This window comes from Pelodiscus sinensis, chromosome 5, assembly GCF_052426305.1.
Source record: "Pelodiscus sinensis isolate ZL-2025 chromosome 5, ASM5242630v1, whole genome shotgun sequence".
In the NCBI taxonomy this organism is placed as follows: Eukaryota; Metazoa; Chordata; order Testudines; family Trionychidae; genus Pelodiscus; species Pelodiscus sinensis.
The window spans coordinates 112348179-112363989 of NC_143056.1; the positions used below are offsets into that span (position 1 = coordinate 112348179).

The 15811-nt window shown below is 41.7% G+C and overlaps 1 protein-coding gene across 8 annotated transcripts in view; it reads right to left on the minus strand.

Moving 5' to 3' along the window:
• Positions 1 to 8456, minus strand: part of PLEKHA7 (pleckstrin homology domain containing A7) — a 291638-nt gene extending 283182 nt beyond the window's left edge. For 2 of the 8 annotated variants that reach the window (XM_089778656.1, XM_075928055.2), the window contains exons 1-3: positions 7986 to 8456; positions 7807 to 7883; positions 7619 to 7676 (exon numbers count right to left, since the gene is read on the minus strand). In XM_089778656.1, coding sequence (XP_089634782.1) covers positions 7619 to 7676; positions 7807 to 7883; positions 7986 to 8074 — 224 coding nt within the window. In that variant the 5' untranslated portion in view covers positions 8075 to 8456. The remainder of the gene's footprint in view (positions 1 to 7618; positions 7677 to 7806; positions 7884 to 7985) is intronic. The other 6 variants (XM_089778651.1, XM_089778652.1, XM_075928060.2 and 3 more) reach the window with 5 other exon arrangements.
• Positions 8457 to 15811: the final 7355 nt, after the last annotated feature.

Sequence of the window (15811 nt, forward strand, 5' to 3'; positions counted from 1 at the left end):
TTTAAGTGGCCCCCAGACAAAAATTATTGCACACCCCTGTGATAGCCTGTAATCCGTCTTCATGTGGCATGTTGGTATAAAGAGCTTCTATGTCCATGGTGACCAGGATGCTGTTTTCAGGAAGATTACTGATGTTTTGTAGTTTCCTCAGGAAGTCAGTGGCGTCTCAAAGATAGCTAGGAGTGCTGGTAGCATAGGGTCTATGGAGAGAGTCAATATAGCCAGATAATCCTGTTGTAAGTATGACAATGCTTGAGATAATGGGTCATCCATGATTTCCAGGTTTGTGTACCTTGAGTAGCAGATAGAAAACTCCTGGTTGGGGATAATGTGGGTGTTAGTGTAAATTTGGTCCTGAGCAGCATCAGGGAGCTTCATGAGCAGTTGTTTTAGGGTTTTTTGGTATTCTTTAGTGGGATTACAGGAGAGAAGCTTGTAGAATCTGGTGTTGATGAGTTGTCTGGTCACCTTCTGCTCATAATCTGTTCTGTTCATGACTACAGCATCCCCTTTGTCAGCCTCTTTGATTATGATGTTAGAATTGTTTTTGAAGCTATGTATAGCATTGCGTCCTGCATGATTGAGGTTATATGATATTGTTTGTTGACAATGTAAGCCCGTGCACATTTGCAGAAGCAATCGATGTAGAAGTCAAGACTCTTGTTATAACCATTAATAGGGGGTCCACATAGAAGCCTTCCTCTGGTGGGATTGGCAGGGGGAAGTTACAAGGTCAGGGTGTTGTACATCGGTGTGTTGGAAATATTCCTTTAGGCGGAGGTGGCGAAAATTGGCTTACAGATCTCCACAGGACTGAATTTTATTCGTAGGGGTGGTGAGGCAGAAGGAGCATCCTTGAGATAGGACAAATTCCTCTGCTGGGTTAAGAGTGTGGTTGCACAGGTTGACAGTGTTGCTAGGTGAGTTGAAAGTATTGGGAATGAGATATCCTGAGGTGTGAAGGAGTTTGGATAGCTTATTGTCCTTTTTCTTCTGCAGGGAGATGAAGTAATCCTTGTAGGTAGTTTACTGAGTTTTAGTAAAGCCTGGAAAAGAGGAAGTGTGTGTGGAAGCTTGTTTTTTTTTTATGAGAGTTTCTAATGTTGAGAGGTTCTCCTTGATTTGCTTCTGTTTGTTATATAGTATGACGATAAGGTGGTTACTGCGTTTCTTCCTAACGTTTTTTAAACTAATTTGTGTGTGTAATATTTAGTAAGAGCCATGTGTTTTTAAAACGCTTGAAAATATGAATAGCGCATCTTTCAATACATAGGAAAACACTGAATACGCATTAAAAACAACACCATCGTTGTAATCAATGAATGCAAATACATCTCTATTCTGATCTTTCATCCCCAAAGAAGAGTAAAAGTTGTTACATGAGCCATAGATGAGAGACATTGCTTAAAACAAATCAATGAAATATCTTGAGCTATTTTAAGCACTGATTTCCAGTTAACTTAGTTTTCTAAATACCAAAACTGCCTTTGAACATACTATTGCCATTAAAATCAGTTCTATGGACTACAACTGTCAAAGTTTCATCATTTTAATAATGTAGTACACTTTCTTCTGATATGTTACATAAGTTTTTCTATATTGCCACAGGCAGATAAAGCCCTGTTACAATTATCTGAACAAGACTGCTTGGCAGGGTAGAGTATTTTACATAGATATACCTCTCAATTATTTTAATAAACTATAAAAAGGCAATGTAAGCATAAAGTTTACATAACTTCTGTTTCTCATTCAGCTTAACACTCCTTTAGATGTTTAGTGGAAGCAGTAACCTAATGATCACATACTAAAAAAGATGTGTACAGAGAGAGAGAGAGAGAGAGTAAAATCACTTGTTTCAGTATTTTCCCTGTATTCACCTTATTTTCTCCCAAAGCAAGGAGTTTATCAAGCCAATTCACCAATATGTGCCAGTAACTAAACTGTCTGAAACCACTCTGAGCTAGATTAACAGATCAACAGTGCTTTCACTCACTTCTATTACAGCTGCACTCACTCATCAATCCAGTATTCTTTCTATAATGACTAGATGGAAAGCAACTGTGCCTAAGGCTACAACCAACCACTAGAGAATAGAAAATAAAGCCAATTTATACTATATTCTGCTCTCCTAGACTCATAGGTCCACCCACCATGATGCCTCCAGGCAAAGAACACAAATTCTAGTATCACTTCTCAATCTATGCATCTCTAAAAGTAGCACACTGCTCTGTGACCCTAATCACTGTATTCTCTGTGGCTACGTCTACACTGGCCCCTTTTCCGAAAGGGGCATGCTAATTTTACAGGTCGTAATAGGGAAATCCGCGGGGGATTTAAATATCCCCCGCGGCATTTAAATAAAAATGTCCACCGCTTTTTTCCGGCTTTTAGAAAAGCCGGAAGAGAGCGTCTACACTGGCCCCGATCCTCCGGAAAAAAGCCCTTTTCCGGAGGATCTCTTATTCTTACTTCAAAGTAGGAATAAGAGATCCTCCGGAAAAGGGCTTTTTTCCGGAGGATCGGGGCCAGTGTAGACACTCTTTTCCGGCTTTTCTAAAAGCCAGAAAAAAGCGGCAGACATTTTTATTTAAATGCCGTGGGGGATATTTAAATCCCCCGCGGATTTCACTATTACAACCTGTAAAATTAGCATGCCCCTTTCAGAAAAGGGGCCAGTGTAGACGTAGCCTGTGTGTTCAGTCTTCAAAAAATCAGAGCAATATAAATGCAATAGGTTAAATAATTGTTTCAATTTTTCACCATAAAACTTGTGTTGAATCAATTTTTTTCAGGCAGAATTTAAAAGAATAAATGTGTTCAAAAGATTTGTTTCCTTGATCTGATATTGATGTAGGTGAGCCATACACTAATAAATCAAGTCTTTTCAGCATTTTAGAAAGGCATCTTGTCAACTGATTTGATTTTTATTTCACAAGTCAGCATTCAATGACTCCATGAGAGGAAAAATATTAATCAGGTTCACAGACAGTTTTCTTCCTTCAATCAAAAATTCAACTCAAGAAAGCTTTAAACTTAGAAAGTGCAATCCAATTTTGATTCACATTAGGTTAGACCCATTATTATTGCTACTTAGTTTATAGAAATGTTTAAAATAGGCTTGAGAGTCTAGTTGCTTGGTCTGAGTTTTGCTTTAAGGAGTTTGCTTAATGTTACCAATATTTGTATTCCTCAAAAAACTTGAATAGATTGACATTTTAAGGAACTAGGCGAAGAAGGGTTGAAAGTCTATATGAAATAAAATGTTTTAAACGGGTACTGTAATAGATAAAAAGATTATTTTCAATTTTCTCATTTTAAATATAAACCTACTAAGTGTGGTTGTTAACTAACAGGTATTCATTTAAACAATAGTACAGAGGAAATACTTACATTGAAACACTTGAATTTTTGTTGTATTTCAATAATTGTCCTACAAAAAAAAGTTCATCTACTGATATTCTAATTGAGAGTCAAAATAAATATTGCATAAAGAATTATCTTGTCAAGAAAGAATCTAATTTCATCATTTGCTAGAGTTCATTTCCACTCAGTATAGTAATTTTAGTTGATTAAACAAGAAAAAATGACAATTCTAAAACCAGAAAAGGATAATCCTATCTTAAAAGTAAAGAGTTGGAAGGAGGCACACATCTTGAGATATACTTTCCTTTTTCTTCTGAAAAAAGAAATCAATTATACATCTCTAGCTGATTCGTCAAATATACATATATCTGTAACTAATTTTTGTCAAAGAATTCTCAAGGCTTTTAAATAATGAAGCACATTGGAGTCCCTTTAAAAAGTCATCACCATCAAATGAAGCCTTTAGAATCAGTGCATTTTGCCCCATGGAAAAATAGACCATAAACAGAGTTAAACAGTAAAAAGTGTGTCCTTCCTTTTGCATCAAAGTTTTGCCTTCTTAGTACCGTATTTCAGCCTTGACAGCCCTATTTTGAATGTGTTCCTTTATAAAGTTAACACTTAAAATTAGCAGACAAGTGTTCAATACAACTACATTATAGAGAGAAATAATGCATATGAAGGAGAATGCAAGTACAGGCAGGCCCCTGGTTACGTACAAGATAGGGACTGTAGGTTTGTTCTTAAGTTGAATCTGTATGTAAGTCGGAACTGGCGTCCAGATTCAGCCGCTGCTGAAACTGATCAGTTTCAACAGCGGCTGAATCTGGACGCCAGTTCTGACTTACATACAGATTCAACTTAAGAACCCCAGGCATCCCCAAGTCAGCTGCTGCTGAAACTGATCAGTGGCTGATTCCAGGAAGCCCTGTAGTCAGCCACTGGTCAGTTTCAGCAGCGGCTGACTTGGGGACACCTGGGCAGAGCAGCTGGGGTGCTGCTGGGTTGGTCCAGTAGCGCCGCCGCTCCTCGGCGCTACTGGATCAACCCAGCAGCACCCAAGCTGCTCTGCCCCAGGTGTCCTGATTCAGCTGCTGAAACTGACCAGCAGTGGCTGAATCAGGACGCCTGGGGCAGAGCAGCTGGGGTGCTGCCCGGTTGGTCCAGTAGCGCCCAGAGCGGCACTACGGGACCAACTGGCAACGCCCCAGCTGCTGTACCACAGGTGTCCGGAGCAAAGCCGCGGAGCACGGGGGCAGCGGGACAGCCCAGACACGCTGTGGCTGTCCTGCTGCCCTCGGGCTCCGTGGCTTTGCTCTGCTTTGCTCCCCGTCCCCCTGGTCTGCAGACCAGGGGGACGGGGAGCAAAGCGGCGGAACACGCGGGCAGCGGACAGGGCTGTCCGCTGCCCACGTGCTCCGCGGCTTGGCTCTGCTTTGCTCCGCTTTGCCCCCCCCCCCGTCCCTCTGGTCTGCAGACCAGGGGGACGGGGGGGGGCAAAGCAGAGCCAAGCCGCGGAGCGCACGGCCAGCTGACAGCCCAGACGCGTCTGGGCTGTCAGCTGGCCGCGCGCTTCGCGGCTTGGCTCTGCTTTGCCCCCCCCCCGTCTCCCTGGTCTGCAGACCAGGGGGATGGGGGGGGGGCAAAGCAGTGCAAAGCAGAGCCAAGCCGCGGAGCACGTGGGCAGCGGACAGCCCTGCCCGCGTGTTCCGCCGCTTTGCTTCCTCTCCCTGGTCTGCTGGAGACCAGGAAGAGGAAGGGCCCCGTTCGTAACTGCGGATCCGACATAAGTCGGATCCGCGTAACTCGGGGACTGCCTGTACAACATATTCTAAAATTAAACTTTAAAAAAAGTATGAATACACTGTGAAGTTCAGGAGAAGTTTCTTGGAATAGACACCCCAAGTTTTATAACTTTCTAGGTACCATGGCAGTCTGCACAGGCAAAGTGAAAAGAACCTCTTGTAATGGAATGACAATCAAGAAACACTAATTATTTCTCTCTTCCTAAATCACAGCGGGTTCAGAATGACAACTTCTACAAATCTCTTAAGCTTGCTAGGCTCCATATATCACCACATAGGTAGAAGGACAGAAGACAACAAATTTCTATATAGCAAGAGTTTTTCAAGAAATGCCAACATATCAAGTGCTCAATTTTCCAATACATTCTGAAGAATGCGAAGTGATAAGGACATCTCATAAATATCAAATCCAAGTACATGAACTGAAAGTTCATATGCTGCACAAATAAAACAATAACTGGTTTTCTGGGAACACCCCAAAAAACACATCATCATCCAGGAAACCCATAAAACATGCAACATGACAATAATCAACTTGATATTTCCTAGCCCAACAATCTTTTTCAGTTGACAACTCCCATTACAAGTTAGTCAATTGAAACAAGAGCCAGTAACATGTAACTTAAAAAAAAAAAGCAGCTATTTTTTCCACAGGACACAGAAACCACTCCATTTGTCCACAAGCACACAAACTCAGAAATTTCCAAATGACTTCATTTTATGGGTTAAAATCTTCATTTACTCCTAGGAGTTTGAAGGTATATTGTGTTATTAGATTGTCAATCTCTTAGTATTTCACTTCTGCTGCAAGCTCTGATACTCAGCACATAGTAGCCATGGGATCCTATTAACACTGAACTATTTCACCTACATAGCCCAAAATGGGAAATGGATCACTTATTATTAAACAGTCCTACATCCTGAATGTTTGCAGGAAGTGACTGGTAATGCTACACCACAGCTTTGAAAGAAGATCAAGTTTTGTTGAATGGACATTTCCCCTGTGCAAGTTATCCTTCTTTAAAGTCTCTAAGGGGCTAAGGGTTTGTTTCTTTTAGGACATAACAGTTCTCCTTTTTATTACACTGCCACAACTGTTCTAGTTTATTCATTTTAACATGCTCACTCCCAAAGATTTTAAAACATAGATTTAAAAGGTGAAGAAATAAATAGGGTTGTGGGGTTGAGGGGGAAAAAAACTATGCAAATACTACAAATAGTCTGGTAGCACTTTATAGACTAACAAAACATGTAGATGGTATCATGAGGTTTCCTGGGCACAGCCCACTTCTTCAGATTTTCAAAAGACTTCAGTCATCTGAAGAAGTGGGCTGTGCCCACAAAACCTCATGATACCATGTACATGTTTTGTTAATCTATGAAGTGCTATCAGACCATTTGTTGTTTTTTCCTGTACAGACTAATTCGGCTACCCCCTGAAGCAATGTAAATACTGTACATGATCAGCGTAGATATTAACGACAAATCCATTATCAGGTTCAGGATGGCAGGGAGCCTGGTATATGGAAATATAGACAAAATTATCCCAGTGTGTTCTTCAATGTAAGCCGGAACACCAGGCCACTTTCTTCCCCTTGCAATACTTATCTATATACTTATTACCAGCCTAAAGCTACAAGGGTTTATTTACACACCACTTGTACTGTAATGTATCAATCTCTTAGCAGAAGCACCCTGAAAATACGTCTCAGGTTGGGGTTTTTTTTAACCGTTCCCCGCATTAGTGACTAAAGCCCACTCAAGCAAAATGCAGGACAATGTAGCACTTTAAAGACTAACAAGATGGTTTATTAGATGATGAGCTTTCGTGGGCCAGACCCACTTCCTCAGATCCAGACTAACACGGCTACATTTCTATCACTAAAGCCCACTAGGATTTAAAGAGCCGCCAGTTCATTCATGCAGCATTGTTTGTAGCCCTCGCCTGGTTGCTGCGGTGCAGCCCCAAACACGCTCCATTCAGCAGGAGCCGAGCAGGCAGCCAAGTTGCAGGCACCGCTCGCGACTCCAGCGCAGCAAGGGAGAGCGCCGGCTGCCCCCACCGCGCAGTGTAAACACCACGGAGAGTAACTTCCTCCCCCCTACCCCCGTCAGGTGAAACTTTGTTGCTGCTCGCGGGGGCAAAACAAACAGAGCAGCGCCCCGCGAGGGAGGGGGAAGCCAGAGCGGGACAAAGCTGGAGACCCTGGGTTTGCACCTCCCGCCCGGGTCCTTGATCCTTTCCCAGCCCCCAACCCCCATTCGTTTTCGCTTTCCCTGCCGCTAATCATTAAACAGGAGCCAAGCGCAGGGCTGCGGGAACCATTTCACACACGCAGGAACCGACCACCCCCCTGCGGGCGGGAGCCGTGAAACCTGCAACTCCCCCTCTCCCCCCAGCTCCGAATAATCGCCGGGGGCCGCAGCGCCGGCGGGAGCGCGATACTCACTCGATGAAGTAGCTGGCTCCCTCTTCAGAGAAGCCCTCCTCCCAGCCGCGGGGCAGATCTGGGGGCAGAGCAAAGGGCGGGGGGGGGAGGTGAGAACTTGGTGCCCTGCAGGGGAGAGAGGGCGCGCGAACCCCCGGCCGCCCAACGGTCGTTACCCGCTGCTCCCGCCCGACACCCCGGGCACCCACCTGAGCGGATCATGTGGCCGGAGTTGACGGGCTCCGCGGTGCGAGGGTGCAGCCAAGTAGTGGCGCGGGTCAGGTCACTGGCGGGAGAAGCGGAAAACAGGCACCTGTTAGTGACGGGCGGGGAGGGGCAGCCCGCGCCAGACCACCCCTCCCGCGCCCCACACACCCCCGCGCCTTACTCGATGAAGAAGACCCGGCCGTCCCTGCAGACGCCATAGGACCAGTGCTCAGGTAGAGTGTCCCGCCCCACCGCCTCCGCCGCCGCCATGTTCGCCGTGCGCACAGCCAGCCGGCCGGCCGGGGAGGGGGTGCCAAGGGGAGCGCGGGCGAGCGGCTGGCGGCGCCCAGTGCCCGGCTCTGCTCAGCAGCGCCACCGCCTCCGGCTGGGAAAGGCGCAGGCTGAGCTCTGCCCGCTCCCCGGAGAAGGGTGGCTGGCCGGTCCCTGGCTGTAGGGCCGAGAGCGGCTCCCTCTTCCCTGGGCAGCCGGCTGCAGAGACAACGGGACTGATCCGCCCCCAGCCGGGAGCCGCTCCGCTCCCTGGGCGCCCCGCTTCTGAGTCCTTCCCCGCATTGAGCCGGGCTCAATGAGCCTCATTCCCGCCAACGCGACTGAAATGCTCCCACGCTCATGGGGGAGATGGGGACACGGGCCGGCGCACCTCCCCTGACTGCCGTGAAGTAACGCCAGCTGGTCAGCGCTGGCTGTTCTCTCCCACCTCTTCTTCCTCAGTGCCAGTGGGCACCAGAGATGGGATACACTGTGTCTGACACACACACCCCGATCCGAGCTTGCATGCTCTGTTCCCTCCTCATTCACTAAATTCCTCATTTCCCAGCACAAAAAAAGTTTGCCTTGTGGCCCCTGCCAGGGGAGAACGCTATGCAATGAAATCAGGTACATGCAGGAAACAAATGGGGAGGACTAAATATAGCAATTTTATAATTCCTTCCTCTGCTTATTTCTCAGTATTAGTCAGTGTAGGCCTTTGATGCAGAGGACAACAGGTTGATGGAGATTAATTGCTATCTTGTCAGCAACCGGTGGCTATACTGAAGCAAAATTTTTAAATAATTTATATGGCACCTTTTATTTCACAGTGCTTCCTCTATGCAAAACTTGTAATATAGTCACTGTAGGGTTTAAAATGCACACACCACACATAACGTTGAGGAAGGGGGGAAATTAGCTACGGATACTAGGTCAAACCTCCTTTTATTAAAATGCACTGGGATCTTTACACCCAGTGCACACAGATGTCTGTTTTCAAGATCTCATCTAAAAGACCTAGGTACAGCAAATTGAGTCCTCTAGGGAAAGATGTAGAGCTGAGATGAACTTGACATTATTGAAACCTGTTCTAATCTGCTTCTCCATTATCTTGTATTTTGAACATCTATATATACACCTGCACAGTGGACGTAAAACACAACCATACCATTCTATTGTGTTACAGTTTTTGCATACTAATTTTATGTTGGTGCAAATAACCACACAAGATAAAGACTAGGGAGAAATTGGGTCCTAAGAACTTTAAAATTGGAAAGATATTGGAAAGTAAGCTAGATTCTACTGAAAAAGGAAGAACATAGAATGGATTTTTACACCTTGTTTAGCACTTTAGAGATGAACATCTTTCCGATGGTTTGAGTCACAGTTGCAGAAAATGAAAAATTCCTATGAATCTCATGCAAGATTGTTTCCTCTTCTGTAGATTTACATTTTTTCAGTTACTCCCAGTTATGCCTTCATGAACTACAGCTTATAATTCCTCTCTCTCAATGATAACACCTTCCAATTTGGATATTAAAATTGGGAGGATCATATATATCCTTACTCCTAGATCAGCAATAAACCAAGCATTACATAACCATTCTTCTTAAGTCAGCTTTACAAATTCTTGAACTTTAAAAAAAAATAGTTTTTTTTTTAATTTAAAACATTTTTTTAAAATCTGGGAGCCTATTTTCACCGCCTCCTCCTAAAGAAATATTTCCAACACACCAATGTACATCACACTGACCTTGCTGCTGTGATTCAGTTCTGTGGAGTTCAGTTCTATCTCTTTTCTAACATTAGGTAAGTGATGAAAGACTTCTACATGATTCAGTTGATGTAGTTCAGGTACATGCACTTATACACTTTAATTTCAGTTGTTTTTATATGAGTGTTTTTAATTATCGTCATTTTCCCAGTGCGAACAGGTTTTTTCAATAAAATCATACAAATATACCACCTAGTTTTCAGACATGTTAAGAAAATTTATTGTAATATATAACTTAAAGGCAAATGTTTCCCTTTGAATTACAAAGGCCTGATTGAAAGACCATTGGTGTCAGTACAGATTCCTATTGACTTAAATCAAGCATAGGAAATAAGCCAGTGGCAGGTCGCCGATGCTTTATTTACCTGTGCAGCCGCAGGTATGGCTGCTTGCAGCTTCGATTGGCTGTGGCTCACTGTTCCTGGACAGTGGAGCTGTGGGAATTGGCACAGACCGAGACACTGTTTCCTGTAGCTTCCTCTGGACAGGAATGGCAAACCGTGGCCAACAGAGACCCGGGAGCTGCAAGCAGCCGTAGCTGCAGATGTGCAGGTAAATAAAGTGCTGGTGGCCCACCACAGGCTAGCCTTGGTGAAGTGCTTACAACTTATTGCCTAATCTGGGCAATGCCATAGCTGGGAATAAAACCCATTTCTAATTTATAATACAATGTTCTATTCAATTGGATCACAGGAGTCAGTGGGAATGGAAGGAAGGAAGGAAGGAATTCTGACTTTCATATTGCCAAAAGGTTGGAAGTTTTGCCATAGACTTCAGTGGGAGCAGGGTCACACCTTATAATGCTACAATTTTATCTTAAAATTAGTAGGGCTCATACAATACGTCAGTTTATACGTAGGAGAATCCAAACGTCTGAAAAAAAATATTCATTTTTCTGGAAAGAATATTAACAAATTTAATTGCTCTCTAATTCCTGATAGGCAGTGAGGAAGACGCTGGGAATAGCAGATATTGTATAAGGATAATATTCATACTCATCAAATCAACACCCAGTTGATCTAAATGATAGTATACTACTCAGATCAGAGAGATTGTAACGACTGAAACTGCTTTCGCTGTGGCATTTTCCATCTCTATTCATGGTGGCCATCAAATTCAAACTCCTCCTCCTAGAACAGGAATATTTCCTTAAAGTCAAGAAAAACACTAAATAATTTTTTAGACTAAAAAGAGTAACAAAAAAAATTAAGTGTTAATATTAAACTTGTCTGTTTTAATAGAGTTCAGCTAATATTCTCTATATAATTATGCCTTCTTTACAAAACTCTTCCACCTTTAAAAAACAATTTGGATATTAAAATTCGAAATTAAAGTTTAAAATATGCAGGTAGTTCCCCATTACGATATAGTTCTTCATCATTCATTATCACTTGGACTGCTCACACAACTTTAACTTTGTTCTCTTGAACTCTGCAGCAAAACTATACTTATAAATCAAAATTAATTTCTAGTTGATTTCCTAATAAAGTAATTCAGCTCTGGTTTTCTAATATGTTCATTACAACATTATGGACTACAAAAACACTAAGGTGTAATTTGCTGCTAAAAATATAATACATATAATGAAAATAGTATATTTAGATATAATTACACCACCACAAACATATTTCACAGTTAAAAATTAATTATGCATTCCAATTCTGGTAATAAAAGTATTTTTCTACTTCACAACACATCGCACTGATAATTTATGCAACTTTTACATACCAAAGTATCCTAGGACTACTTTTCTTTCAAAAAAAAATCTGTATTTACAGATTTAATAAACGTTTTATAAAGGCAGCAGGCAAGTTTTTGCTGTTCTTGTGCAAAAAGCTGCCAGTGTAAACATAGCCTTAGCCTTTTATATACAATAAAACAACTCTGTATGAATTTGATCCAGGCAATAGCTTTGAATGGCAAGAAGTAAAGACAGTGCTCCTTTTTAACCCAATCTGCATGGAGTCAGAACTGAAGCTGCTTCAGCCTCATTCAAGTAATAACAAGCAACAAGAAAAACTGTGAAGAAAAGAGAGACAACTTCATAATTCAACGGTTATTTTGGGTGCCCTGATGAAATATAATATATGCAAGATTGTCAATTTCCTAGTTTCTCCCTATTTCCTGATCTGATTCAACCCTAAAGAGCTTCTTTACGGGCTGTAAAGCAGGGGTGGGGAACCTAAGGCCTGGGGACTGGATGCAAGGACTGTCAAATCAAGTGTAAAAATGTAATAAGAAAAGCAAAAAAAGATTTTGAGGAACAGCTAGCCAAAAACTCAAAAAGAAATAACAAAATGTTTAAGTACATTTTAAGTACATTAGGAAGCCTGCTAAAAAACCTGTGGGTCCCCTAGATGATCGAGCTATAAAAGGAGCAATCAAGGACGATAAAGCCATTGCAGAGAAACTAAATGATTTCTTTGCTTCAGTCTTCACGACTGAGGACGTTGGGGAGATTCCCGAATCTGCACCGTCCTTTGTGGGTGGTGAATCTGAGGAACTGTCCCAGATAGAAGTGTCATTAAAGGAGGTTTTGGAACAAATAGAAAAACTTAATGTTAACAAATCTCCGGGACCGGATGGCATTCATCCAAGGGTTCTAAAATAACTCAAATGGGAAACTGCGGAGCTATTATCTGTAGTTTGTAACCTATCCTTTAAATCGGCTTCTATACCTAATGACTGGAAGGTAGCCAACGTGACACCAATATTTAAAAAAGGCTCTAGAGGCGATCCTGGCAATTACAGACCGGTAAGTCTAACTTCAGTACCGGGCAAATTAGTCAAAACAATAGTAAAGAATAAAATTGTGAAGCATGTAGAAGAACATAATTTGTTGGACAAAAGTCAGCATGGTTTCTGTAAAGGGAAATCCTGTCTTACTAATCTATTAGAGTTCTCTGAAGGGGTTAACAAGCATGCGGATAAAGGGGATCCAGTAGATATAGTATACTTGGATTTTCAGAAAGCCTTTGACAAGGTCCCTCACCAAAGGCTCTTGTGTAAATTACATGGCCATGGGATAAGAGGAAAGGTCCTTTCTTGGATTGAGAACTGGTTAAAAGACAGGAAACAAAGGGTAGGAATAAATGGTAAATTTTCAGATTGGAGAGGGGTAATTAGTAGTGTCCCCCAAAGGTCAGTCCTGAGACCAATCCTTTTCAACTTATTCATAAATGATCTGGAGAAAGGGGTAAGCAGTGAGGTAGTAAAGTTTGCAGATGATACAAAACTGTTTAGGATAGTCAAGACAGAAGGAGACTGTGAGGGACTCCAAGATGATCTCACCAAACTCAGTGATTGGGCAGCAAAATGGCAAATGAAATTTAATGTGGATAAGTGTAAAGTAATGCACATCGGAAAAAATAACCCCAACTATACGTACAGTATGATGGGGGCTAAATTGGCTACGACAAATCAGGAAAGGGATCGTGGAGTTATCGTGGACAGTTCTCTGAAAACTTCCACGCAGTGTGCAGCGGCGGTCAAAAAGGCAAATAGGATGCTAGGAATTATTAGGAAAGGGATAGAAAATAAGACACAGAATATCTTACTGCCCCTGTATAAAACTATGGTATGCCCACATCTTGAATACTGTGTACAGATGTGGTCTCCTCACCTCAAAAAAGATATTTTGGCCTTGGAAAGGGTTCAGAAAAAGGCAACTAAAATGATTAGGGGTTTGGAATGGGTCCCATGTGAGGAGAGGTTAAAGCGACTGGGACTTTTCAGTTTAGAAAAAAGGAGACTGGGAGGGGGATATGATAGAGGTCTATAAAATCATGAATGGTATGGAGAGGGCCGATAAAGAAAAGTTATTTATTAGTTCCCTAAATAGAAGAACTAGAGGTCACCAAATGAAATTAATGGGTAGCAGGTTTAAAACGAATAAAAGAAAGTTCTTCACACAGCATGTAGTCAACCTGTGGAACTCCTTGCCAGAGGAGGCTGTGAAGGCTAGGACTATAATAGAGTTTAAAGAGAAGCTAGATAATTCCATGGAGGTTAGGTCCATAAAAGGCTATTAGCCAGGGGATAAAATGGTGTCCTTGGCCTCTGTTTGTCAGAGGCTGGAGAGAGATGGCAGGAGACAAATCGCTTGATCATTGTCTTCGGTCCACCCTCTCTGGGGCACCTGGTGCTGGCCACTGTCGGTAGACAGGATACTGGGCTAGAAGGACCTTTGGTCTGACCCAGTACGGCCGTTCTTATGTTATGTTCTTATTGCTTCTTCTTTATCACCTTGGTCTAATACATGCTTAGTTTACCCCTTCCCTGCCTATCTTAATGTAGGGTATGTGCACTTATCTCATCACAATTTTTGTATATTATTGATCTTTGTAAAATTCCAATTTTTAACCCCACAATGTAACAATGAGGAACCTCTCCACAGCAAAACTAACAACAAAATACATATAAGCCCTGGTCTACAATTGGTTCTGTATAGGCAGACTGTTGTGCCCGTGCCCACAAACTGAAGCACTAGCACCTTCGAATTTGCAGGCTAATTTGTTTTGATATGATGAGCTCAAACAAAAAAGTTAGAAAACTTTCAAAAGGTCAAGATGTGCAGACTGGTATGGGTTCTCCTGCCCTTGAAAAGAGGGAAGAAGGGACTAAGGCAAGGTCTACACTGGTCTCTGGTTGTATCCTGAGACAGCACAATTACACTGAATCGTTACTCAGGGCTTATCTGAACTCCACAGTCTACCTAAGCAAATCAATGCAATATTTTAAAACGGTTCAGTTCAGTTGAAAATATCATCCCTAATATAAATCTAAATTGATGAACCTAACTGAAATTAATGGAATTTTGTTTTTTTACACTAAGATTGAATTTGGCTAAATATCTCTATTGCTTGGCCACTAGTCACAAAAATAATAGAATAATGGTATTTTAAATACCAGTGATCTATTGAGTAATAACCTAGATGGCCATTTTTGGTCATAGTGCTAAATAATGTTAGAAAAGGGGATCCTTTCTGATGTTGTGTAGGAGAACTCTAGAAATTGTTGCCTATAACTGGACTATTGAATCAGACTATAACAGAAGGGTGAATAGAAACATTCTGATATATTCTCCATTCCTCTATGTAGGTGGCCCTTCACATAATAGGTCAAAAATAGATTCTGCATCTCAGCTTACTTTATAATCGAATAGGTCATCGGTGCAAAGCACTGTTGTGTAATTTAATGCACATATGTATGTCAAACCTTTTCATTCCTCCTTTTACAATATAGGCATTTGAAACAGCTAAACAGTCCTGTCATCTTAATAATGAGCACAAATACCTGCAGTTTCTATGAAATTTTGGTATTGTTTTATGGGAATTAAAATAAAAATTAAGAATTTTCCTTCAATTAAAATAGCACTACTTTCTCTTCCAGAACTTTTTCATTTTTTTCCTCTAGCCTCTGGTGGATAATAACCTTTTGGTTATATGTGAATCATCCAGTTCACAACAGTCAGAATCTCATGTGATAATTTGCATTTTTAATTCTATGTTAGAAGTTACTATGCAATTGAGGGAGAATATTGGGGATATTTATATTTTAACAGGATATCATATTTTTCATATACACTGGAAAATTGCTGTACCCCGTTCAATTCATCTCCCTTCCTGCATTGATTTCCCTTAATTGTTGCTTTCTGTAATAGTTAAGACTCTCACAAGACTCCAAATTGTTTTACTGTAAGCTGTTTTTATAATTAGATATCTCAATCAATGCAGTAATAATCTATGTTGATTATACATTCATTACTACTTCTTAATTACACAGTTCTCTGAAATCCAATTTTAATAGTTAACCAGACTAAATACAGATGACAACAAAGCAAAGTAATGTATTTTATACTGTAATACAAGGTTAAACTTGTCTTTTTTACTCTGCATTATATAGCCTTTTAACAGACTGCTTTGTAAAGTATTATATTTCTTAGGAGCTCTTACAATTCCTTT